Source organism: Lutjanus erythropterus, chromosome 21 (genome assembly GCF_056507025.1).
Source record: "Lutjanus erythropterus isolate fLutEry1 chromosome 21, fLutEry1.hap2, whole genome shotgun sequence".
Classification (NCBI taxonomy): domain Eukaryota; kingdom Metazoa; phylum Chordata; class Actinopteri; order Lutjaniformes; family Lutjanidae; genus Lutjanus; species Lutjanus erythropterus.
Window position 1 is genome coordinate 19,571,804 of NC_139337.1, and position 27,646 is coordinate 19,599,449.

Genomic DNA, 27,646 nt, shown 5'->3' on the forward strand with positions numbered 1-27,646 from the left:
TACCACCTCCTTCTCCTCCTGTTCTTTCCTCTTGTGTCTTTTCTTTACAGCTTCCTTCATGTTTGAAAGATATCACTGCTCGCTTGGCAGACTTTGCACCTTAACTGTCTACTGTATATTGTCTCATCACACTGAACAGCATCAACATGCATATTACCAAGCAAACATGCATATCTGCATGTGACAAAATTACCACAGAAATGATCAATTTAACTGAATAGGCTTTACAGTTGTAGTGTTTATTGTTAATATAGAAGGAGTGTATCATTTTGTTATACAGTGGAGTAATTATTGGTTGAAATTGGTTGGTTCTAGCTTACATAAGCACCCGTCACATTTTGTTTTACAGGAAGAAAAAAATCAATGCTATAACTGTGATATAAAAATACAAAGGAATGGAATATTTGTATTTTTTGACTAATTTTGTTAAATGTTCACAATATAACGGGATGTTAGCTGAAAGGGTTAAAAAGGCCTTTTTCACTTCATCTGAACCTTAAAGCTATGATATGTAACATGTCTGCATTAAAATGTCGATGAAAAACGCTGCACATTATATAGTTTGGTAAGTTGTGTGCTTACATTATCCCAAATGTTTCCAACAATGTTCAAATGCAGAGAAATTAATAATTTATTCAAAGTAGTTTTATGTTTACTGCTAGCCATTGCCAGCTAGCTGCTAGCTTCTGTAACGTGACTAAACGTAATGTGAATTAAACTTTATTATTACCTGTGATTTATGCCTGTGTCATGTTAAATAGATAGATGGGGGGGTTTAAGTGAAAAGAACAACTCCCATGATCCTGTGCCACTTCATGACGTCATCAGACTAGTTTAATTGTTATTGTTTTTATTGCATGAGAGAGACCCCTAGTGGCAGAACTACTCTGTGTTTAAATTTGTATTTTCTCTTGCAGATTTACTGAAAATTCGCCTAAAAATGCCTGTTTGGACGGAAAGCTGCTTGGTGACATCACTGAGGAGCAAGAGGAGCCACCGATTACGCAAGAGTTAATTAGTGGTACTCTTACTCACAGCGTCCTTAAATCACATTAGTCCATCTCTCCAGCAGCCTGACAGGCTTGTTAACAAACTGCCTCCTGGGACACGCGCTCTGGAGTTGTGAATGGGCGGGGGGGGGGGCGGGTACAGTCAAACAGAGGCAGCTCTCCTGGTGGAGGAGCGCACACAGAAAAGCGCAGTCCGATGGGGCGGCAGCAGCGGTTCAGCTCACCTCACACATCCGAGCGCACGCACACACACACAAACACACACACACAGTGTCGCTTTCACCAAACACACCTTTAAGATTCACTGAGGAGTTTTACTGAGGAGTCTTGAAGGAGAAAACTCCAAAACTAATTGGACAGAATGGATGCTTCACAGCTGTTGTTTCTCCTGCTGCTCTACGGACATCTGCCAAAGGTGAGTAGGATATCCTTTACTTTTTATTTTATTTTTAAAGGCAAACTGTATTTTACAGCTTGCAGCGAAGAGCTGTCTGACTAACACCAACTGTAACCAGCATTAAAATAGTTTTACAGACATTAAATCCACTTTGGACACTGTGCGCGCAGGAGGAGCGCGATAAACCTTTCTTACAGCCAAATTTACACGACTTTTTGAAATCATAGTTCAGCTTGTTGTGCGCACCAATGGTTGAGTGTTTTATGAGTCGCTATTTATGACTATATATACATTCAATTTCTATCTATCTATCTATCTATCTATCTATCTATCTATCTATCTATCTATCTATCTATCTATCTATCTAATGTAAAAAAAATCAGCGTTTGATAAACCTTATAATAACATCTTAACCACCCAAACCTGTTTAAACAATTTATTTCCCCGAGAATTTTAATAATTTGGCCTTTTAAACTAATTTAGTCTCCATTTTACTTTTATTTTGCTTTCTTCAATTCATGGGGCACATCTCCTCCACAGACACCAGGCTGCAAGAATTCAGAAATATATTTCAACCCATTGTGTGCAGCTGAGTCAGTACTTGTGAAGGTGAAGTTTCTTCAATAGCTGGCAACCAGAACAGTGTGTGCTTCACCACCAACACACCATTACAGGTGACATGAGAAGTCAAATGAATTAAAATAAGACAGAGGTCTCAGACAGTACCAAAAATCAGACATGGATCAGTTTAATGACCACAGATATGACAGTGGACACTATCAGTACTGAATTTGTTAGCTGTGCTCAGCTGTGTCTGAGTTTGGCCACTTTTACCTGTAATCTGAAGTCAACGATCTCTCATGTCCAAGAGTTTAATTTCCTGCTGTTTTTTTGAACTTTTGCTTCATGAATGAAATCATAAAAGCCAGTAAAGATCTCAGATTAATGAGAATCTGATAATCAGGTAAACCCATTTAACTGGACATGAGTATGTTTAAGGTGATGCTATTATTTATATATACATTTAATTAAAAAAACACCATCAATTAGTGCCTGTTGAATTTATTTAAGCACATACACCATCCACTCCTGACATCTTATTAACAACAGGGCACAGTTTGCTCCCATGAGTTTTCATTTTCAATATGTTTTTAGTCTCTCTGGATTTGGGTAATTTGAGGCAAAGCCTATAAGCACTGCCACATAATAAGTCACCTTTCAGTCCCATAGTGCTTTGCTGCTGGGGATTTTGATAACTGCACCTTGTGCACATGTATAAGCTTTCCTGCCTGTGTTTTCAATTACAAATAACTGTAACTATATTAATTCAATCCCCAGCTGTATTTTGGGGATTAAATTAATTATTCTTGAGGTGGACTTTCATTGGTCAGTGCATTAACTACAGTAAATGGTTGTTGGCACACCAACAGTTGTTTGTCGAAGCAGCAGGAGTACCAGTGAAGGAAGGTGAGAAATATACTGCCGTGGACAAGTTCAGCAACAAAAGGTATTTCAGCAACCTAAGAAAATCTATATTAGTTTAAATGTATGCCACATTTAGAATATGTCCACTGTTACCTTGCCTTCAGACAACCTATTCCAACAGGAAGTCGACAGTATAAAGCCAAATATCGCTCTGTTGAAGGCAACCAGACTCCTTGATAAAAAAAAAACAGTAGTTTTACCTCACAGAACGGGGGAGTTGCAGGTCTAAGACTGCCTCTATTGGTTAGTTAGTTGGTGTTATTGTCTGACTTCGATTCAAGGTACAGTGATGAAAATATCCTAAATATAGCGGACACTTATACTGATATACTAATACTGATTTTACTCAAACTGATGCAGATTTTTTTTAGGTGTCTGGGAGCTTCCTGTTTTTCATTGCCCTCCCCAGGTCACAATTCTCCTGTATTTCTCCCAATGACAAATTTTCACACCTTTCTTGTCTTGTGGAAAGTTTTAAAGGAAAAGGCCAGAATTTTTAACCTAATTAATATAAATATTCTGTGTTATTATAATCAAATTTTAAATTTGACCACTAGGGAAGGCTAAAAGCTGTGATCCTATCGTTTTTTCCAGCTAACAATTGTCAGTTATAAGTCAGTTATAAGTCGTCCCCAGGTGCCTGTTTTCCAAAAAAGTGAATATTGCTTATTATTTTGTTGTTTTCATGTCTGTGACAATATAAATGAGCACAGTGATAGTGAGTTACTATTAAAATAATTGCCAACTATTTTGATAATCAATTAATCATTTTGCGTCATTCTTTAAATAAAAATGTCCAAATTCTCTGATTTCAGCTTCTTTAAATGTGAATATTTTTCACAAAATAAGACATTTAAGGACATGGTCTTGGACTTTGTGAAACACTCATCAACATTTTTCACCATTTTCTGACACTTCATGGACCAAACAAGTAATCAATTAATCATGAACATAATCTACAGATTAATTGACAATGAAAATAATAGTTAGTTGCAGCCCTTCAACCCACTTTTTAACCATCAGGCACATCATTAGTTCATACAAGGTAAACAATGAAGAAACAATGCATGCAACACTCACAAGTTTTGCAAACCAAGAGGAGGGAAAACATCTTTTTCATTGAGAAAAGCTTTCGATGTCTGTATTGTTCATTCCCCTAAATCATGGCATTGCGGCGTCTGCTATCTCATTTCAATTTTCAAAGATTTCAGAGTCCCTGGGAAACGAGAGAACAACCTCATTTGCAGCCAACATGCTGGAAACAGCAAATTAGCTGTAAACAACCCAACAGCTATTACTTTTTTCTTGTTTTCTTGGCATGTTGACCACCATCTACTGTAGGTAATACACTGACTTGATAAGTGCCAACAGTCTGAACTATGCCTTTAAACTAAAATCACCTTCACCACCTGGTATCATGATAAGAAAATCTGTGTCTGATGCTCCCAGTTGCCTCTGGAGTTTAGTATCTTCATTGGTTCTTGCTAAGAACCAAGTGTCATCTGCAATTTTTCAGTTATGTTTCATCTCTATTAAGAAATGTCAGAGATGCTCTGCTGCAGTTCCTCTAACCGCACACAACTCCTGACAGGGATTTAATTTTACGTCTTATCTCTGACAGGTATCAGTGTAATTTCATCTGATCGGCAATGCTTTTCAGTACAGTTTCAGAAACATGTGAAGGAAAATCGAAAAAGAAGCCTCATTCTTAGAGGCTTAAGATTTCTATCGTGATAATGGTTACAGTATGTCTTCGGGTGGATTTTAGTCATTTGACACTCAGCATGCGTCTCCTGATGACTGTCAATGAAGCTCTTCCCAGGCAGAATAGGCTGTGAACACGAACAGTGACTGTGTGAAAATTTCTTCCTCCTCACCTCTGACAACTCTCAGATGTCTGGCCCACCCGAGGCTTTAAAAGATCAACCTGAAACAGAACGTCGTCTGTTGACATATTTTAGTGGCTCTTATAGGCACCAGTGTGAAAAACATTTGACGGTTTGCCGATGTGCTCCTCGTTGCGTCCTTTCCACAGTCCTAGGTGGCCGCTTTACAATAACACACTCTGACATGTTTCATCAATATATCTAGTGAGGAAATGTGGTGTTGATGGGAACATGGAAAATCCCATAAGTGGCTAAAAAGTGCATGTCAGTAACTGGATATCACCATTATTGGTTTAACACAATGCAAATGGAAGAAGAGGGGATTGAAGAGTAGAGAATGGAGTGGGCGATAATTATTTTTCCTTGCTGTTTCTTCTGAAACACGAAGCCGCCCAAGAGAAACAAAAAGAAACTTTTTAAACAAATAATCAAATGTTTGCAGGAATACTTTGACATTTTCGGAAATGTACTTACTTGCTTTTTAGTCAAGGGTTAGATGAGATCAATAGCCTGCCACTCTCATGTCTGTACATTAATGCCAGAGCTGCAAGATTAGCTTATTGATTAGCTCGCAGTAGCTTAGTGATGACTGGAAGCAACTATCCAGGCTCAAGCCAAGGTTCAAAAATGTGCCTACCTCCAGCTCACTCATATCTAGTTTTCTTTAATCAGAACTAGTTTGCTCATTTCAACCTAGTGATTTAATAGGTTGCATTTTAAAGTTACAGTGTACATTTTCTCTCGTTTGGTGGGTGGCGACAGGTGTTCCTCAATCAGCAGTGACGTGTATTTCAGTAGTGTTGTACTAAAAAGGCATTGCAGTGCGGTGAGCTTACGTAGAGAACAGGGTGTTCACCGCAGCACCGCTTCTGTTTGAATAAACACTTTGCTACATTTTTTGTCAGGGCTGAACGTGGCTCTTAACATAGTTGCATGTTTGTTTGTGCACAAATTAAACAAACAAAATATCGTGTGTCAGTTAGTGAGTTTTATAGCTGCCGGTATGCATGTTTTTAAACTTTGGACAGAGCTAGTTGTTTCCCCCTGCTTTTAAAAAAATCAATGCAAAGTCAAACAGATCGATCTCCAGATGTGTCTTCATAATACACCGTTTTGAGAATGGTATTGATTTTCTCATCTAAGTCTTGGCAATAAATGAATAAGGACATTTCCAAAATGTCAAACAGGATGATGCTATTATTCAGATCAATTTACAATTCTACTCGCTATTAGATACTTGCTGCACAGATTGATGTCAACAGTTTTTTTTAGTACGAACCAAAAATGTCTCATGTGTTCAAGGTAGTTTGGCTGGAATAGTTTTTAGTTCACTTTGTTTACTGGCTAATGAACCTCAAGTGAAACAACATGAGCTGACGGCTGAAGAGGCGTGATGTAGATGTTTCTCTCCAGTGAAGTGTAGGATGGGGATAAACACATTACTTGGCTTTGTGAGCGGCCACACGCAGACACAGGCTTCTCCTTTCGTTTTCCTGTCGGCCCTCCTTGTTCTTTATTTGATCGTTATCTTGCACTCAAAAAAGGCAAGACCGGCAGCTGCTTGAAATGACAACAGTCTCTACCAACTTGAAGCAACAGCCTGGCAGCCCTCATGATGAGCTCTGTGCTAACAAACTATCAAAGCTGGCAGATATTTATGTGCTGTTTTGCTCAAGGAGACGCTGTGTGTATGTTTGTGTCCCTAAGGCTTTGCAGAGGTCTATTTATCATCTGCATAGTTTGGGATTGGCATTTTGATTCATTGCCCAGCACAGCAATCTCCATGCCTGAGTGAAGTGTAGATATCATAGGTAAGTTTTCTTAAAATGTCTAACCGGCAGACACTTAATTATTGTCTTCAGTATTTTGAGCTGGAGCATAAATCACTATCAGGACCCCTCCGCTCATTTCTTGTATCTTCACAGATTAGAAAAATTCAGCCACTCTCCCATAAATCACAAACTCTGAACTCTGGTGGTTATTTTGTTATCACTGGTCTCCCTCTTTGTGTATTCTGGCTCTGTTCACAATGAAGGGTTATACATGAACTAATGAACTACCTCCATGCAATGAAGAGGGCTTGATCCCAGCAGCCTACAGTACAAGTCCATGCACACATTCCACTATCATATCTGTTTTTCCCCCCTCATGAGGGACTTTGTTCCAGTTTTCCTACTGTTTATGTAGCATTAATGGTTAACATCAGGTTTGTTGCAACTGGTTTGCATTTCTCCAAAAGCCAGAAGAAACAAAAACGATGTAAGACCGCCACTTCCATTTGAAATTAAAATGAAAATCTCTGTTGTTAGGTAGTTTTTAGTTTGGTGAAGGCCCACATCCTGTGACTTAATTCTATTTTTTCTTAATGTTCAAGTAGAAGTATTTCAACTGATGCAGCTAAATGGAATTCATCCATATTAATTTTCTTACTTACACCCGTGCTTTTCCTATTTTAAAATGTGTTCAGCAAAAGTTTTTTTGTTTTGTTTGGCCACAAGTGGGCAGTGGATCAAGCTGAAGTGACAAAATTGCTATTTTAGTGCCTTATGCAGTTGATTTGGCTAAACTGTTAGCAAACAACTTCAACATCCAGTGTAGCTAAACACAGAAAAACATTTGCATTTATTTGGTGTCCTGTTTAGCCACCTGATGAATGTTTTTTGGGCAGAACACCACAGGTGAAGGGCTCTACTGCTTTCCTTTCCGCACACCTTCTGAATCCAAGTTTCTGTCTTTTACTAAACTAAGACGAGCTTAATTGCCTAGTTAACTCATGCTAAAACATGCTTAATCAAAATGCAGAAAACCCTCAGCAACAACCAACTTTCAGCAAGCAGCATCTCTGAGTTAGATGTGAAAATATTCCAGCTCCACAGGCTGTTTTCCTTTTGCTCTTCCTCCATCTCAGTGAGCATGCACCGCGCCGCTGGATGAGAGTCTGTCCCTGAGCAGTGGCTCTTGCACTTTCTTTGGAGGCAGACCATTAAATAAGCAAATTACCAACCCTAGTAGTCGCCTGTTTTGTCTGCCATGTGGTACTTGGCAGGTAGCACACAGCGGGTTCATCAGAGCTGGTTATATTCAGCGGTGGTAATGGCCAGGTATAATTTTCAGCTATTCTCTGATTTATGTGTTTTCTGGTCCTCTATGACAGTAAATGAATATCTGTGGGTTGTAGACAAAACAAGACATTTAATGACGTCATCTTGGGCTTTGGGAGACAGTGATCAACATTTTATAGTTCGAACAACTAATCATATATACTGTATATATGATTTGATATTTTAAGATATATTAAGATAAGAACAGTTTATTAAGATTGCTTTGGAGTAAGTTTGCTCTATAATCATTCCCACAGCTGAGTTATGCGCTGAAGCTGTAAAACCAAGTTTTACCTCCTGGGAATCAGCGTGAGTCCTGGGCCAAGTTCTTGTTAACTTCTACTGAGGAGCAATTAAAAGTGCCCTGACAGGAAACATTACACACTGGTATGAGATGTGCACAGCCCAGGACGCGCAGACTCTGCAGCGTGTGATTAAAACCGAACATAATCAGAACTCATCTGCCGAGTAGCTGTGATATCAGGCAGCCCAAAGGATACTAAAAGACGATTCCCACCCCAGGTACAGCCTGCTCATCCTGCTGCCGTCAGGCAAGAGATACAGAAGTATCCACTGCTGTGCCACCAGACTAGAGAGCAGCTTCTTCCCTCAGGCTGTAAGACTGCTCAATTCATCCTCAGCCCCCCACCATAAATATACCTTATTTTTATGACTTATTATTATCCATTTTTTCATTTTGTGACAAAAAGAAGTTGCATTTTATTACAAAACCTTGTGTTGAATAATTCTACATAAATTAACCTTCTACCTTGTTCATTGTATTGTTCACAAACACACCACTTTCTTTAGAATATGTCCATGAGGTAGAAAAAAACTAGACCTTGACACAGAACCCCTCTGTACAACATGTACACAAGATTGCGTCATACGTAATGCAGAACCTCCCTTTAGTTGTGCAGATTCAAGTATCCAAGAATGATTCAGCCTTGGATGATCTGATGATCTCATTTTATTGTTCTGTAACAGAATAGAGTTTTGCGATATGTATTGTATAATAATGGCACACAGTTCAATGCAACAGACATAATTTTGATTATTTTATATAAGATTTTGCGTATGTTTGTCCTATATTGTGATGTACTAGTGTAGTAATCCATTGTAGTCTGAATTAACCTTAAATAACAGTAGCTCTGCTTGATTTCAGGATCACAGTGCTGATAAATGTGGTTAAATCATGTTGAACATAGATAAAACTAATAGACCAGGTTGTACAGGGTGTAGAATATTATGTTCACTGTTAAGTATTACCTTCCCCACTAAGGGGCTTTTTGATTCAAATCTTTTTGTAAGTGCTCACTTGTTACATTGGCAGACAATGAATTTCATGCTAATGAAAAATAAGGTCAAATAAGGGTCTGACCAACATGAGATGTCCTCCTTCACCTAAGTTGCTCTGCACAGATAATGTTAGCTGTTTAATCTCCTGCCTCCTGGCCTGTGCTGCTATTATATTACTTCAGGATATGTTGGATTTTCTGCTGCAGTCGGTTGCAGGCAAAAACTCCCATGTGCAAAGTTCTGTGGATCGTGATAGTGTCAGGACGACCTCATCCACAGGGCGAGGGAGGGAGTGACTGTGTGGAGAAGTGGTTATAAATAACATGCAGCTATTACATAGTTTGTACTCTATGTACTGCAATTATTTCATATTTCCAGCTGTGTTGTCCTTCATGCTGTGTTGTTGTGATGCTCACAGTACAAATCAGCAGAAGCTCATCTGGCTGTGATTAGTAAACTTAGCTACAGCAACATTTTAAGAAATAAGTCACCTTTACCTTGAGCTAAATCTTTAAAGCCCCTAGGATTTAAAGGTCCCCTCAAGACAAGTTTAAAGGGATAGTTCACCCACAAATGTTTCAAAACCAGACAGTCAGCATGATGGTGAGTAGATGATGACTGAATTTAAATTTTTTGGGTGAACTATGTCTGATATAGGTTTTACACACACACAAAAAAATAATTATTAAGGTAGAAATTCCTAAAATTACACCTGTTCCTTCTTAGTTATTAAAAAAAATACAGAATGAATGAATATGCAAATATTGTTCATTTCAGAAGTTTATCTAATGGACCTAGAAGTGCAAAGTTTCATTCATTTTTCAAGCAAACATGTCAAATATTTGCAAGTTCCAGCTTCTTAAATGATAAACTGCTGTTTTTCTTTGTCATTTATTTTAGTAAATGAAGAGCTCTTTTTGGACTCTGAGAAATTGTTATCAGCTTTTTTCACAATTTTTTTTTAATATTTTATAAACTCAACAAATAGTAACTGAATGATTAAGGATGAAATCGTGAAATAATTGTTAGCTGCAGTTCATTCTTATTGTATCTGTACTGAAGGCTTCCAGTTTTTCACATTGCACTTCCATGAGTTGCCTATATAGTATTCAACCAGGATTGGCCTTCAAACTAGTTGTTGATGTTACAAAATCATGTTTGTACGTATAAATGTAAGGTGAACTTCAGCAGATGAATGTGAAAACACCTTTTAGTGTTGAACTCTGCACAGCATTCAACACAGTGAGGGTCAAACATCCGAGTGAAGTAACAAGAAAAACACATTTTTGAGTAGAAGGAGACTTAAAATATTTATACCATTGGTGACTCCTAGTGGTAGTATGACAAAAAGGACGCTGGTTGAAAGAAATACTTTATGATACCACCTTCAAAAAGAAGAAAGATACAAATTCTTGTTTTTTTTCACCTCTCTAAATGACTCATACGTGATGGTTATGGAAGCCATTGAATTATGTTATTCTGTTTATTCTATATGCAAATCACAAACAATGTATTTTTGTCAGACTTGTTGCAGATCATAGTTTGTGCCAGTGTTCATCAGTATTGTGTCATTTTCTACAAAGATTAAATCTTAATGATCTGGAAAATCCTGTAACCACTGTAGCTTTAACTAGACCAGCCAGACCTTGGCTGTGGTCCATTGCGAGGCCATGATGTCCCTTCAGGCCTTGAAGGCCTTGAGAGGTCATAAAAAATGATTAAAGTTTCAGATTTATGAGTTTGAAATTACCATGAAATATTCATGATTAATTTTAAAGTAATCAGATCTAATAAAGCATGGGATTTAAATTACATGTTATTCCTCACTTATCTGACCTCGTTTAACAGATGTCACACCATATCTGTTGACCTGCCACATTAACACCAGGACGCCTCTTTATATCTCATCATTGGTACTGTTAGTCTTGTGTGTTGATCAGGGTTGTGATTAAAGGACATTCTTAATATTGTCAATTGCTGAACTAGACCACTAGAAAAAAATCCAGTCATAAATCATTAAATCATTTAGATTTAATTGTTTTTGTCATCTTGGATGGCTGTGCTTAAGGAAGGGAATTGAGAAAATTGTTCTAGTTTAGAATCGGTTCCAAGTTGTCTGATCCATCAAAGTGTATGTTTCCAATTCCCTTTATTGATTCTGGCATGTTTTCTGACAGTTGTGAAACAATGAAACTCAAACTCAAGCGTCTACGCTGCTGGGAACCTGCAACCTGAAGGAGTCAAAGCATAGAGGAAGAAAGGGTTCAAAGAATTTAATGAAGAATGATGACAACAGTGCTAGTCGCAACGTCTGTAAAACAGTCATAAGTAGGCTGGAGACAGCGGCAATGTGCTGAAACATATGGGCAGAAATTCCAGGAATGTGACACAGCACATCTACTGTAGGTAACACACTGACATCCCTCATACACCGCCATTTCAAATAATCAGACCTATCCCTTTAATGTGCCTGTGCGGTTTTAATATTACTGCACAAACAGCTATCAGACAGCCCATCAGGCCTGGTGGATGTGTACTTAGTGCTTGTTGAAATGATGAACACAGCTTACCTCTGAGTTTATTCCGCCTCATTACATTGAGTCATTGCACTACTATGCATACACTTAACATTAACTTTGTGGGAAACATTAAGTACAAGTACAGGAGTGTTGCTCTGTGAGGTGCCCTTTATTCATGAATGTCAGTTTGTTTGTCTTGTATGAGGAGAGCGGTGGGAACCAGGATCTCCACCCTGAACTAAACAGGACTTTTATGGACGATTGATGAGGATCATTTCATGTTTGACTGAAAATGGGTAGTAGAGGCTCTTCAAACAGATGTAAGAAATCTACAAAACCATTCCAAAACAGTTGGGACGTTGTATAAAAATTAATAAAAACAGAATGCAATCACCATTTTGACTATTCAGTACAATATATTTATTTTTCAAACTGATAAACTCTTTTTTTAGTTTTTTTTTTTGAAAATAGTTGGGAGAGTGGCAACAAAAGACATCTTGACCTCAGGGCTTAAGAAGAGAACGACCATCCACATTGTTTGCACTTCAAAAGCCAGCATCTGTGATGTATGAGGGTGTGTTAGCGCCTATGGCATCATGGTTAACTGTTAACGTCTGTGAGGCTTTTTCAGAGACGTCCCTGCTTATTTCGGCAAGACAATGCTAAGACACCATGCATGCATGTGTGACATGTGGTGTGGTTTTATGCTAAAAGAGTTCAGGTACTAGACTGACCAGCTGCGGTCCAGAACTGTCTCCTATTGACTATGTGTGGTGCATTATGAAGCGCAGAATACGACGACAGAGACCCTGAACTGCTGAGCACCTGAAGTCGTATATCAAGCAAGAATGAGAAAAAATTTCACTTCAACAATTAGTGTCCTCGGTTCCCACTGACTGAGCGTTGTTAAAAGAAAAGGTGATGTAACACAGTGGTAAACATGCCTCTCTTCTAACTTTTTTGTAACACTTTGCAGGCATCAGTGTCGGGGGACACTGACACTGTGTTTGTACTGTATTTGATTGTTTATAGGTCAAAAAGTTTATGCAAATAATTGCATTCTGTTTTTATTTATGATTTGCACAGTATCCCAACTTTTTCGGAACCAAGGTTGTATAAGGTCCAATTAGAGAACATGAGCTATACAGTTGTGTATTATGTACTTTGTGCTGCATCACTCGTCTGATCCTGACCTTTTCCTGCCTTGAGTCTTGTAAGCGTTGTAGCTTTTGGTAACAGGGTGCAGCTCTTCCCCGGGAGTTCATGAATACCCTTCATGCCAGCCTTCTCCTCTCCCTCTCTTCATCTCCACTGACCTTCTCGAGCTCCTCGCTGCTCATCTTACACATTTTCATTGACCCACCGGCTTTCTGCCAGCAGCTGTCATCTCGCATTTTTCAGCCTTTTGTTGACACAGATGAACAATCGCAGTAGATTACCCAGTGGCCCCCGTCTCCACTTCCTAATCCATTTGCATGATAGCATCTATTTGCCAGGCGAGAGGGAGCTCTGTTTGGATTTCAGGCATAGAGAACATTTCTGTGTATTTACTGTATTATTAGCTGCGGGTTCTTTCTAATAGAAAGGTTGCAGGAATGTGATGAAGAGAAATGTTAGCTAAAATATTTACGAGCACATATTCTCCGGGCTGCAACCTGTCTAGCGGCCTCAACCTCGGCGAATATGAATTATTTCTGAGTCTAATTGCAGTGTGATGGAAGCATATTAGATTCTTGACACCTAAATGTGCTCTTTGCTTCTTCCACAGGTGCAATTGGTGCAGATGTGTGACGTGGTGAACGAGATCGAGCTGGAGAAAGAGCGCTGTGAGAACAGCACCTTTGGGAACGTCACGTCAGGTCATTCTGCCAAACGTATTTTCCTCTCTCTGAGTGTTTAGGCTGTGCAGGAGGCTATTCAGAGGAAATGGGAAATGGTATGAGCAAATAAAGAAGTGAGGTAACGCAGTGTGGGAGGCTATAGATAAAACACTATTGTAGCAGGGCAGGCAAATTTAAAGGGCAGAGATTTTATAGAGACAGATAAATTGTCATGACTTTACCTCAGAAAACTCTTTCAATCATCTCTCATTTCAAGGTAAAAAAGACCGTATTATAGTTAGATTTGTAGGATGGTAACGGCTTTGAAAGAGTGACTAATATACTCATCTGAATATCAACTAAAACAGGGTATCGGGCTTTTTTATTTTACCCACCATCTACCTCAAGTCTGACCCCCACATCTGGAGCTTAAAGAGTGTTTTAACTCTCCATAACAGGATTAAGAGTTTTTATTTGCATTACTTAAAACATTTATGACATTTATAGAGTTCTCTCTATATGGGATACAGCTTATTTATGTAGACCCTAACCATCTGTGAGAGCCACTTTTTGTGTGTAATTAGACCTCATCTTAGGTGTGTGGGTGTGACTTTGCTTGATTGACATTTTCCAACTCAGTTTTCTTGCTGCTTTTAGGGTGGGATAAGTTACACCTTCACCATTTTTATTACTATGCAGATTTAGATTGACGTCAGTTGTGTCCAAAAATACTACCTTGTTAGCTAATACGCTATTCCATAATAGCTTCTCTGCAGAGATGGGGCACTTGACCCACATGACTTGACTTCGGTCAGACTTAAGTCACAAATTTGAGGGCTTCAGACTTGCTTGATGAACACTGATAAAAGACTCAATTATATTATTATTATTATTATTATTGCATTATTATAATTATGTTTTGTGTGATAGATCAGAGCCATTTAAAGCTATAAGGCAATTATATTATAATTTTTAACAGTAAGATTTTTAGGTGTAAGAAGCCTGCAACAGATTTAGCTAATGCTGAAAATACTGAAAATAAAAGTCAACTTTTCATGTGGTAAAATGCAATTAAGTACCTAGAAGATACAGCGTCTAGGCATACACGCCATGGCCATTAAAGCCAACAATGGTTTCATCATGGACGTGACACAGACCACCATGACTGAAGTTACGATGGATTTTTAGCCCATGAAGATACTTAATGATAACGACGTTTCCTGACAACCATGGGTTCACCAACTGCGTCTGTGCGATGATGAACATATCATATGTATAAAGACTCTGACCTCTACTGTGAACGAACATGTCTCAGTAATATGGTCAGGAGCATGAGATGAAGTATGAATATGGAGCTGGGTTGCTGGGCAGAAAAATACACTCATGCCCTTCAACATGTGCACCAGACAAGACTAAAATTAATATGTAAGTTTCTACTTTAGTGCACCCTCCTTCCTATGACTTAAAGAACACACCTATATTAACTTCATGCTATCTCCATCCGCTAGGTCTCACTTTAATAAAAAATCACTGCGTACTCGACATACTGCATAGTGCATTAAGTTAATATACAATGTATGATACGTGCATTGGAAACAGCTTTGCTCCTTATCTCTGCATGTCTGCAATGACCCTCATTTCTCTACTTCCCTATCTGCTTCCTCAACAGGAAGGTAGTGGAAGCTGCTCTCAGAGGTCACGTCCCTAATAAATGAATTACCAGTGAGTGCGTTTGTGAGAGAAACCATATGTTAGCAGCAGCATATGGTTATGTAACACATTTAATGTAGAGATTGTCCAGAAGTGAAACAGAACATGCATAAAAATGAATATGTCTTGACAGTTGGTGTATTTAGGAGTTGAGTGCTAAGGTAGCACTCAATACAGACTGTGAAAACAGCGAGCTTTGAGGTCTTAAATAAGCTCTGACAAAGTGTATTTTAAAGCTTAGAACTACGCTCCCAATGGTTTCTCAACTTCAGACATTTGTCCATTGCAGGATGAAATGGTTCATTGCTTGTATTTTTTGTTATTTCACACTTTTCTGACACAGGTCTGTTCACGGTGCTGTTGACCTTCAGCACACTTTCAGAGTGAAAGGTTGTGACCTTCATTGCAAATATAATAAGAAAAGATTTCAAAGAAAGTTGACAGTTCCAGCACACCGAAAAACTGGTGTGTGATTGTACATTTAGGCACAATAAAATAAATAAATAAATAAAACACTGATCCCAGCTGTTTGGTATTGTTAGGAACTGGGTTCAGAAAAATTACAAACTACCTCATTGTGTATTGATTGTTATAACTCAATACATTAGCTATTTCCATTTCTTTCTGAACAGCCACCACAGATGAGTGACTAAAATGTCTTCAAAGTGGATTTAAAGCAGATCAAATCACCTGAGATGTTTGTGTGTATTCATATGTTTATTTTACTTGTGTTAAAAAGTTTGCAGCATTTAAAGAATTTTATTTGATGAAACTACGTTGTGGGGAAATAATTGATTTTAAGATGCATCATGATTATCTCTTGAACGATTACGAATCGATGCCGAAAAGTCAGTAATTGAAAATTTAAAACCCAGTGCTCAACATTATGCTCACCTGTAACAATTCTGTAAGACCAGCCTGTACGTTCCTTACAGCTGAATGAATTGAATGGTGAAACATAACATACTTTACATTAAATACAAGGTTATTTGAGTTTTGGTGAGGATGGCTGTGCGTGAGCAAGTGCAGATTTATACAATCTGACTGACAACCCCTGGCTAAAAATCTAGTGCATGCAACTGTGTGCAAGTTGTGATCAACTTAACTCATCAACAATTTAGATGCAATCAGATGCAGACATAGGTAGATAGATAGATAATCTTTTCATAATCGCATCTTAGCCTGGAATTGGAATTGAATCATGAGGTACTAAGAGACTCCCACACCGAGATGAAACTGAAGAATGAAGATGACTCAACCCAATTTATATCTATCTGTATCTAATAATGTTTCTCGCTTATGGGAGCTCTCTATGATTGCAATTGTTAAAAGAAAATACAAAGAAGTAAAAAAAAACAACAACAACTTTATATTGCTGAATTTAAAATTATTCAAAGTAGATATTTGCGCATCCAATTATTTCAGATGAAGGTGCACTGGAAAATGTCACTTCAGCGTTATGAAAAAAAAATCCTGCCCACCGCTCTTGCTCAGCACCACAGTTTTTTGGTAACTCTAAAGTTTCTGTCACTCTGGACATTCAAAACACTCGGCGAAGGTCAAGAGAGACAGAAATGCTATTGTTATCAATAACTTATTAAGCTGAGCAAGAGCAGTGTGCAGGTTTTCTTTAAGAAATGCTGCTACTGTAAAAAAAATCTCTGTTTACATTGGTCTTGCACAGCAATAGCTATTGTGGTGTGTGTGTGTGTGTGTGTGTGTGTGTGTGTGTGTGTGTGTGTGTGTCCAACACAACATGACTGATGCCGTGTAAATGGTATTGTCTCCTGCTGGCAGGTTGCCCAGGCATGTGGGACATCATTGCGTGTTGGCCTTCAGCCAGCGTCGGAGAGGTGGTTACAATAACCTGCCCCACTTACTTCAGTTACTTCAGTGACCACCACAAAGGTAAACACATCTACCTTCACTTAATGTCGATACAACATGCAGAAAATATATAGTTAGATTACATTCTTCCATTTCATGTTCAGCCTTAAAACTAGTGCTGGGCGATATATGTCACAATAAAATGTTTAATTTCAGTCCATATCAATAATTATTGAGTAAGTGATGATGTAGTCTGAGGGGTTGTGAGTCATCTTGTACATTATCCCGCTTATTACACCGTTATTTACCAAAAAAATCAATAATTTCTCACAAACTATTGAATTAAAAATTATTTAATTGCTCCCCCAGAGTCTTTGATCACAACTGCGTCCAAAACAACTTTATGTTCTTCATTCCAGCAGTCTGCTATAAAGAAATAACACACCTTAGAATGCTGTAATTGATCAATCAGAATCGAAAATTTAACAAATTTGTGGAATAATAATTTTTATTTTAAGACCAGGAGAGAAAGGCTGGAATTTAACAACCCTCTTCATGCTCGTGTTGTAGTCGGCTCCATTATCAAGGGATCGGCTGTGTTTATGAGCTGAGGTATTCGTTATAAGCAGTTTGCATGTAATTCATTTAAGTGAAACTACTGAACATTTTATTGAACAATTTTCTTATTATTATTGATGAAGTTATAATTCTAGCATCATTTATTTATAAAAAAAAATTGGCATCAGTTTGCTGCAGCAAAACCATTTCAAATTTAAAACTTGAGCTTGAGAAAAAAGAAAATGACAATGTTCATTCAAACTGATTAAAAATAATTTGAATGTGGTGTATTAGTGGGATAATTAATTTTGAGGCAAACAAGCCCACAGGTGTTTGAACCGGACCTTGTGCCGTCATTTTGACATTAGTTCAGGGCTGCCAGACACTTTTACAGACTTTCATTTACTCACATTTTCTCCGGCTGTGAGTATTTTGATATTTAAAAGTGTATTTGCATACGGTCAGGCCTTTGGGTAGATACTGAAGATGAAATATGTTGCTTGCATGCAAATGGACATTTAAAGTCATCAAACTGATGGTTTCACCATCACCTCCCGAGGACAGCAGGAATTTATTAGGAACCCTGTGGAAACCCCAAGGCCAACGACTCGCGGGAAAGTAGATATTGATTCATGGGCCTCATAAAAAGCATCATTACATCACTGTTACTTACAAGATCAGTCTGCAAAGTGTCAAAACCTCTGCAATATTCCTAACATTTCATAACAAGAGGAATATACAGCAGCACAATACAGGCAATGCTCTGGGAAAAGTTTATCCACAGTGGTGTTGACCCTCTGAACTGTCTGTTTAGAACAGATACTGGGGGTTCTCCAGGTACTTCAAACCCTGGATAAAAGTTAATCCTGGTTACTGTAAACAGTATGCAGCGTTTACATGAGCCAAATGAAAGAGCAGATTTGAAATGTGCATGTAAACTCAGTCTAAGATTACAGTCGGGGTCTAAGAAAACAAGCAGGGATCCGGCTCATCCTTTAACCTTTATTTTGGAAGGAGCACACAGAGAGAGCGGGGAGGAAGAGACATGATTCACCAAACTGAGATAAGAAAGAGAAACATCACCAAATCTTTTGTTTTTGAATCACCTCTCGTCTACCCAGTCGATTTCTTGACAACTTTCCCTTTCAGCTCTTTGTTACTTCATTAACAGGGTTTTATGTCCTTCAGTTTTAGTTAACTTCTTTTTAGTTTGTATAGTTTAGTTTTAGTTAATGCTGGATATCGAATTTGTCTTCTTCTGTCGTCTCATCTTGCTTGTGTGGTTCTTAGCCCTTTGTTTTCGAGGCATTTCTGCCAGTTGATTCCCTTTCTTTCAAAACTGTGTCCTTGTGTGATGCTTTCATTATCCAACTCCTCCGCTGCCTGAAAATTCTTTCAAAGTTGCTCTCAATACAAACACTATGAAAACTTTTTTTCCTGCAGCTACATGACTCAGCTTATTTTCAGCTTGAATGTAGGGCTGCACAATTAATCGTTACATCACAAAAAGAACATTATACAGTGCATCACTTTTCATTTAAAAAAAATAAAAACATCAGCATTTAAGTTGATTAATTTGATGCACTAAAGTAAGAGAAGAAAAGAGACTTGAGGTATTTTTTGTTACAAGACTTTTAAGTTCAAGTCTTTGATATATGTTGATGTCGTCTGTTTAAAGCCCTGTCTGGACAACAAAAATCTCGAATGTGTTTTTCACTTGAACGCAGTGCAATCAGAGTGCGATCAAAGCTTTTGTTGAAAAACTAAGAATCATGTGAGAGAATTGTGATCTCAACTCAAAATTTATGATTCACATCTCAGCAAGAATCTTGCAGCCCTAGCAAGCCTTTGCAAGGACAGTCCAGTCTTCTATGACATTGGTTCCCAACCTGGGGTCTGGGTTCCCGTTAGGGGGACAGCAAAGGTCACAGGGGTTCCCCAAAGCTTTGTCTGCACTGAGGTTGTCAAAAATTAAATTTGCACATGTTAACTAAAATCACATTTTATCCAAAAGTCTTTCTACGTGTATTATCATCAATGCCATGATCCCCCTCAATAGCATTAGCTTGTAGCTTTTGTTTCCAGGGAAAAATAGTTTGGAACCACTGTTCTATGATATACAAAAATATGCAGGCACAACCAAAACTATACTTCCAAAACTATTAGAATTATGTCAAAATATGGCTGCACCAAGCTGAAGCATCATCCTCTCAGTTGTGTAGTTATTATATACTTTTCTTTGTTGTTACATTATTCATGTACACATGAACAAATATCAAATACTTAGACTGAATACCATCATAAACATGGCAGCTACAAATACAGATATATAAAATGTTGAAACAGCAGATCAAAGCTGTATTAACACACATGAACATCATCTATTATACCCATTATATGACAAATTTAGTTCATGCCAGAGGTCCCGGTGTTACAAGTGACCTATGATGCAAAATAAGAGGAGGAGGTTTGGAGTGAGCCAATGCATCTCATCATTTAACAGCAGCCTGGCACGGCAACTTGGGTGCAAAGAGCAAAAACAAGCTCTCCAAAACTGCCAACACTGCAGGGAAAGTGATTGGCAAGTCACAAAAAAACATTGTTATATATTTGACAGTGCTGCACATAGGAGAGCTAAAAATATCACTGCATATACCGCACACCTATTACACTGAAGAGTTTGAGCTGCTCCCCTCTGACTGTCAATCCAGGATCCCACAGACCAGCCGGAACAGATAAAGGAAATCTTTTTTTCAATTTTCCATACAGCAATTAAACAAAGAATTACTGTATCAGGGACACTCATTATTTTTTGTCTCTGGTATCATTTATATAACCTATTTGCTGCTACCTGTCAGTTCTTGAGAGAAGCCAAAGACAAATTTCCACTGAGGTGGAAAATAAAATCATTCAAATCAAATCAAATTACTAAGTAATAAGTAAGTAATTCACCCTACAGCCATACAACAAGTTTCATGACAATTGGGCCAGTTGTTTTTTTCCATAATCTTGCTGACAAACAGATCAAACAAACAGAAAACATAATCTCTTTTGCAGATGTAACAGCAGCATCCTTTCTTAATTCTGTAGCCTTTGTGAATGAAAGACAAAGGCACTGACATTGAATCACAACACATCTCCTACTGCTCGACTCTCTGTAGAGGGTAGAAACCTTCACTTAGTGATGTCACACCGGATGACGTCTTTTGCTTCCTTTAATATTTGTGCGATTGTATTTTCGACAATGGTGAGGATACGCTCCGGGTGCAAGTTGTGAGAGCACAGTTGCTAGGTTACTCATAAGTGGACGTTTTGTTGTTTGATTTCTTTCATCTGAACTTCAATATAATTTCTGGGATGAGGAACACGGCAACAATACCTTGAAAAATTAAAAAGTAATTTCCACGGGCTCCAACATTTTCAAGTACATAACCACCACAGTAATTCATGTAAATGAATTCTGAAAAAGATAAACATGACCACATGTGAAGGCGCTCTAACCTTTTTAAAAAGTCTAGTTCAGACCCCTCAGGGTCCAGAAAATTCAGGCCCGTATCTAAATAAATTCCAATTTCTGGTAAATGTCACTCTTTTCCAACTGCTGCCATTTTCAGACTAACACTGTGTTTCGGAAAATGATTGTAAGTGTTGGTAACAAAGAATCTTCACTTAGAATGAATGAATTCCTGCCTTTACACAATGAAACTTTTATGTAACTTTAGTTGATTGAAACTCAGGTGAAACTTGTTTGCAGTTGAGTTTAATGGTGCACAGCCCTCTGTATCAAACTTGAAATGTGTCTGAAATTCAGCTGCAACAGCTGCGAAAGACTCTCAACTTTATGAAACTAGTTTCGCACATCCACCAATCAGAACGCTGATAACATGTCAGATGATCCACGATCCATGACTCCAAACATTTCAGCTGACTGATTTCAACTTGACAGCGTCTTTTCACCAAAATGAACAAACAAACACGAACAAGGCAAAGTTTTTGTTTACATTGCAGTTAGCAGGTGACTAATGTTACTGTTAGCTTAGTCATTGTCATTATTTAGTCTAAGGTTTTGATGTGAATCAGAGCTGTTAATACCATCATCAAGCTACAATTTCACATATGAATCTATACACTCATTTTTAGGAAAATGTCCTTATATTAAATATGAGGCTATGAACCAGTTGCCACTAGTAGTCATAATAATAGTGTACATGTAGTGAGACTTTGTGCATCACTTTGATCAAGTGTTTTATGTTTTTTTTTAGTTTAACGAGGCTCAATCTGCAGCATTAATCACAGCCATGAATTTAAAGTTTTTTGGCATGCTGTGTATAAAGTTTTTTTCCTTACTATAAACTTGAATTGAAATAAATATTTGGTTATTAAATTCACACATCACAGCAGGGCGCACTGTAGTGCGGATCAGCATGACCACTAAGTGTGGATATTTTCTCCGAGGCTGCCTGACCCACAACCTTTCCATCAGATCCTTTTTTCCTCCTCTCAGAGTCATTTTCAGATCTCTGTTGATGGATATCCATTCCTTCTTTTCAATACCTCGTAGCTATTTCCCTGCAGCTTTTTACCTTCTCTGCGTCTATGACCCAGCAAGTCAATGCGTATTCATGCCCCCCGACTGAGAGATGTGCTAATATCCAACTATTTACAACCATCAGAGTCTAACTTGGGCAGCAATCTTGCAGTTGAAATGGATTGCAGCAGATTTTCAGTCTAAAGGGTGCAAAAAGACCAAAGGCTTACATTCAATGGAGACTCTTCAATGTAAATGTATAATTCCCTTCTGTGTCCAACCTTTTCCCCCTTACACTGTTCACATCTGTGTTAACATCAGCTGTTTTCCACAAAGACTGCACGTTTTCCACATCAAGAGACAATAAAACAGTTCATTAATCCTCAGTGTTTCTCCAATACCTTTATCGCTCCTTCACCAGAGAAACAGTAATTGTTTTTCCCTGAATTTTGGCTGCAATTATTCACATTTTTATCCTAGTTTTACTTTGATCTTCCAGTAAAAATGATTAATACGTTTTATAAACACACATATACATACCATGAATCTGCTGTATTCACTGTTTGAGGTCTGTGTAAACTTTGCTTTAGTGGACCCCCTGCCTCCCCCTGTCCAATTCTTCAATGAACAGTTTGACATTTAGTCTTAGTTGCTTTCTTTTCTCTTCTTCATACCAAATCAGGCTTTGCAGCAGTTAATCTAGGTTGTGTTTATTAAAAACCTAAGATGCCTTATTATTATCCAGTGATAGACATCTTAGTCACATTAATCACAAAAAAAATCACCTCAAACTTGATTAAGGAGCTGCACCTTGATGTTTTGCCCGGGAATTTGTTGCAACATGAGGCTTTTCTGTGAGTTAGCTACAGTATTTAGCTCAGGTAGGGTCATGTTAGACAGCAAAACAGGCTCTGGGGCAGACGGTGGCCAGTTTGACGACAGGGAAGACATTGCTGAGGTGATTTACCGCGTCTCCACCCAGAACTTTTCCAGCTGTTCCAGGAACAAAGGGTTCAGGCAAAAAGAGGAGGCGCTTCCTGCCTCCCAAAAATATATTTAAATAATTAAATATCAGAAATGCATAACAACTACTCAACAATGTGAAACAATCAGAAGATAACGCTTTGCATCATGCTGATTCTCACATTTGGTCCTCATTGCTGGCTTATGGGATTAGCCCCCACAGCGTGTGTTTTTTTTCCCATAAAGTTGATTCTGTTTATTTCAGGGCAGTTGCGTTTTTTTTGGCATCCCCTGCGGTCCCCAGCGACACAGCCTAAACACTCTTCCCCCCTTCAAATGAATGGGAGGACTAGTGTTTTCACTGCAACAACTGATTTAGTGTGAAGACAGCCTTAGTTTCTAATTACTGCCATTGTTTTTGCTAACAGCAACACTAATAGGCTACATGGAGAAACAGTTGACTCCAGTGTTTTTTCTGCCTTGTTCTTGGCTGCACAAACTGTCTCTTTTCATGTTCTGATCATTCATCACAAAGTTTCCAAAGTTTTTCCTGCAACTCTATGAATATTTGCCCTTTTGTATCCCAAAGCCTTTCTAAACCTGAAATGTTACTGTTACATATCTTTGCATATTTAGTGGATGTGGAAAAAAGCCAATCCATCACCTCTTACACATCCAGTTAAATTTAAAATATGGTCTCTATCTCCACTGAGCCACTGGCGCATGCTAACATGTGGCTTTTACCCCCTTCTGGGAGTGTTGCTACACTCATACAGGCATTAGCACCTCAGAGAGTCAAACAGAAAATTACAGACACTTCAAAGATGGAGGATGCACTTTAAACCCTGATGGCAGCATGGTGTAGGTGTGAAAAGACCACCGCAGGCATTGTTTTAAGATCAATTGTTGAATATTCATTAGAATATTGTAAAAATGGCCACAGCGAATGTGTTTATGGGTTACTAATATATAGAACTTCACTTTGCTTACCTTGTTTTCATTTCTCTCAAAACACGTTGTATAATTTCTTGTAGCATGCTCAATATCACTTTGATTATTAGAGACACATTTACCACTCTAATATTCATTGTTGGTATATTTCAATATAATAAGCAGTTTGAACGTTAATAAGAGCTTAGAATAATAAGATCCTTAGTGCGGCAGAGACATATTTTCATGTAATTGGGAGCCATGAGAGCTCCAAAGCAGTGGGCTGGACATTCATGCAGACAATAAGTTTTTTCCTGTTACTGAAGTAATTTGTTGTCTGACTCCCTCTAGCCACATGAATGCATACACAAATTTGTAGTGCTGAGACCTTAGTTTCCCACTGAGGCAGAATTTAATAATTGATGACAACTGCCTGGTTTGTTTTATATCATCAAAAAAAAAAAAAAATTCTATGTGAAAGCTTTTTCATTTTGTATCTTGGTATGATTTTGTGTTCTGACGGTGTAAATGATGAAACAAAAGCATGTAAATTTGCATTTAGAGAACCAGCAACACTTTTCAGTGCAATCTAAGCAAAAATATGTTTCCACAGGATCATCCCTGTACATCAACCGTCATTTTCTTGACAAATTATTAAAAACATTTAAAGTGATAAAAAGATCTTTACTAAATTTATTCAATCCAATAAGCGTCCATGTGTACATTTAAACAGATAAAGCTGTTTTATTAAGCTTTTATGGGGAAGAGACTGATCAAATCAACAATGAGAAAAATCCTATGAGTTATGTATAATTTATTTATTTAAAAAAAAACATTACATTACATTTTATTAATTGCAAAGATGCTCATGGCTGACAATCTAGTAAATAGTACTAAGTTTGTTTAGCTTGTTTTATTAAGAATATCTGATACCATTTTTACACCAAAATTATTGTGTGCATGCAGGTTTTTTAAACAAACATAAACTTAAAAAATTATTTTAGGGATGTTTCAAGATCCACAACTATGATTTTATGTAGCTGAACCCTGCCTTGTCAAACTTTAATAAATTAAACTTGAAATAGGCAACTGACACCTTTTCCAATGTAGACCAGTTTTTCCGGTGTGTCATGTTCAGCATAACAAGCATGCTGGAAAACAGGGTTAGTAAACAGCAGAAGGAAATGTTACTTTGCTGTATATTTTACTTCAGTCCCTCTTTCAAACTCAAGAACAACTACTCTGGAACAATATTCAAGAGCTGCTTGAGTGTTTCCACCAGGGTGTCATGTTTCCATCACCGCTGGTCAGAACTGGAGGTGGTAAATACCCATGGTTACTGCAGACTCATTTGCCCCGGGACTGAATGCTGATTGTACCTGTTCCCACTGGAGACAAAAGCCAGATGTTCGTTGGTGTTTGTGGAGTTTTTGTTCAATATGAGAGTTTTTGTGCTTAGTTAAAAGTTCAAACAAACTGCTTCTCTTTAATGTACACGTCATTTCGATCCAAGAAGTTTTAGATCTGAGTGATATCTTCTGTAAAATATAACCATGTGAAGATCTGAGGCGTCTGGCAAGTGTTAGGATGAAACCACATTTTCATAGTTACACACAAACTCTTTGAAACCAGCCGTCTTTTTGTCAGACTAGGTGGTGTGGGCGTCTTCAATCAAAAGCAAATGTCATCTCGCAATGAAACTCTTCTACTCTTCCTTCTTCTCTTTAATACACACTGAAACTACAAAATATTCATGACCTTTCCCTGATATTGAGTTGCAGTTCTTTCTGCACAACCTACATCTTCACATTGATTGACTTTTCTATCTACGTCTCTACGTCCTTTGTGATTGCCTTACCTTTAATAAGCAAAATCAGGGATAGCGTTTACCTTGATTCACCTCGTCTCTGTGTTGTATGAACACTCAGTGTATACACACGCACGCACGTGCACACACACACACACACACACACACACACACACACACACACACACACATATACACACACGCGAAAAAAAGGTGCTGAAAAAAGACATTCAGCCCAACACTGAGTGTTTCCAACACCATCGCAGCCTCTATTGTTCAGGAGGTTTAGAGTTGCCACTGCCAAAACACACACCACACACTCACACGGTAGAAATAACTGAGGAAAAATGTCAGCAGGGAGGACACACACCTATTAGTCAAGCTAGAGACTCTATGAAGTCTTTTCAAATTGTCTCCCAACAAGATGGATTCTGTAGTTTATGTTTACCTTCTTTGACCTTGGGCCCTATGTTATGCTGAGCCAAACCACGAGTTCAAAATGCAAGATGCAGTGTCCAAATCCACCTTTGCCATCTGTATCAGGGTACAGGGGTATCATATCCTGTCCTGCCCCTTGCATCCACAACACACAGCGAGATTTGCCTATCAGCTGTGCACAAGTGCCTTGATAAATTCATGGTTGTGTTTTAGGCTAAACATGCAGTAAACCAATCAGAAAGTCAACATTTACTATGTTGCAGACATGGCAAATGATTATTATATAGCAATTCATGAAAGTCTAATGATAAAAATAATTTTCTTATAATCTCTCAATTTCAAGTTTAAATGCAACAATTTAAATATTTAAATATATATAAATAATTTGATATTTTTTGCAATTTGTGTTCTGTGTGACATGGATTGAATAAAGTTTGATATATGTAGGCAGAAAAATGATCACAGCTGAGGGAAAAGAGGTAATCGGATGCCAATTTAGCAAAAAGAGCTTGAGGTAACGTTAAGTATATGTAGTATCCTAAGTGTGCAAAAATAGCCTAAATAAATGCTTTTGCATTTCCTATTGATTGGTTAGCAAATGTAGGTCATAGCAGCAGCAGTCATACTATGAGATGGTTGTTCTAAATTTCTGACACTGTCAGATTTTTTTGCCTAGCTACCTTTGGTCTGGAGAACAGCCAACTTTGAACCTCAGTCACAGTGTAGGACCATGATTTTGAAGCCACAACCAAAGATCTCGTCATGTTTGTTTCACATCATCATCTGTTGTCTAGGACAGCCCAAAATTGCACAGTGTACACGTGGCTCTCTTTTTCTTTTCTTAGCTTTCATGAACGTTGGTCTCCTCGCCGCTGACACGATGTCCGCTCCAGCTGCTGCATTAGCGCTGCTCTCGACCAGCATTCCCCCCCTCCCTGGGCCTGCAAACCTCCTCCTGCTTGCAGTCCAAAGCTCCTGTGCAAGAGGAGCTTTAGACAGCAGCTAGATTTAGCAACAGTTTATATTACTGTCCTTCATTAAACTCTAGGAAAATCATAGTTGAGCCAGAGCAGCCAGAGGACATCAGAGGGGAAACCAGAAAACTCAGAAAATTCTCCATAAAATATGATCCATTTCACCAAAAACAATTACGTAGTTGATGGTGTGTGACTTAGTGCCGTAAGTTACAGAGCATAAGCAGGTGTACGGGGTGCAGGAATGAAAGGCACCACGATCCTTATTACAAATCAGTGTAGCATCAAAATGATTTTGAAGTTGTTATTTTAAGGTAGAATAGTTGTATAATGTTGCTTTAAGCAGCCATGTAATCAGTTTGCTGAAGTCCTGTTCTGTAGGATCAGGGTTAGA

The 27,646-nt window shown here is 38.2% G+C and overlaps 1 protein-coding gene across 1 annotated transcript in view; it reads left to right on the forward strand.

Moving 5' to 3' along the window:
- Nucleotides 1-1,226: 1,226 nt before the first annotated feature.
- vipr1b (vasoactive intestinal peptide receptor 1b) overlaps nucleotides 1,227-27,646 on the forward strand; it is a 57,870-nt gene continuing 31,450 nt past the window's right edge. Inside the window, exons 1-3 of the mRNA XM_084747014.1 lie at nucleotides 1,227-1,425; nucleotides 13,466-13,556; nucleotides 17,025-17,135. Coding sequence (XP_084603140.1) covers nucleotides 1,372-1,425; nucleotides 13,466-13,556; nucleotides 17,025-17,135 — 256 coding nt within the window. The 5' untranslated portion in view covers nucleotides 1,227-1,371. The remainder of the gene's footprint in view (nucleotides 1,426-13,465; nucleotides 13,557-17,024; nucleotides 17,136-27,646) is intronic.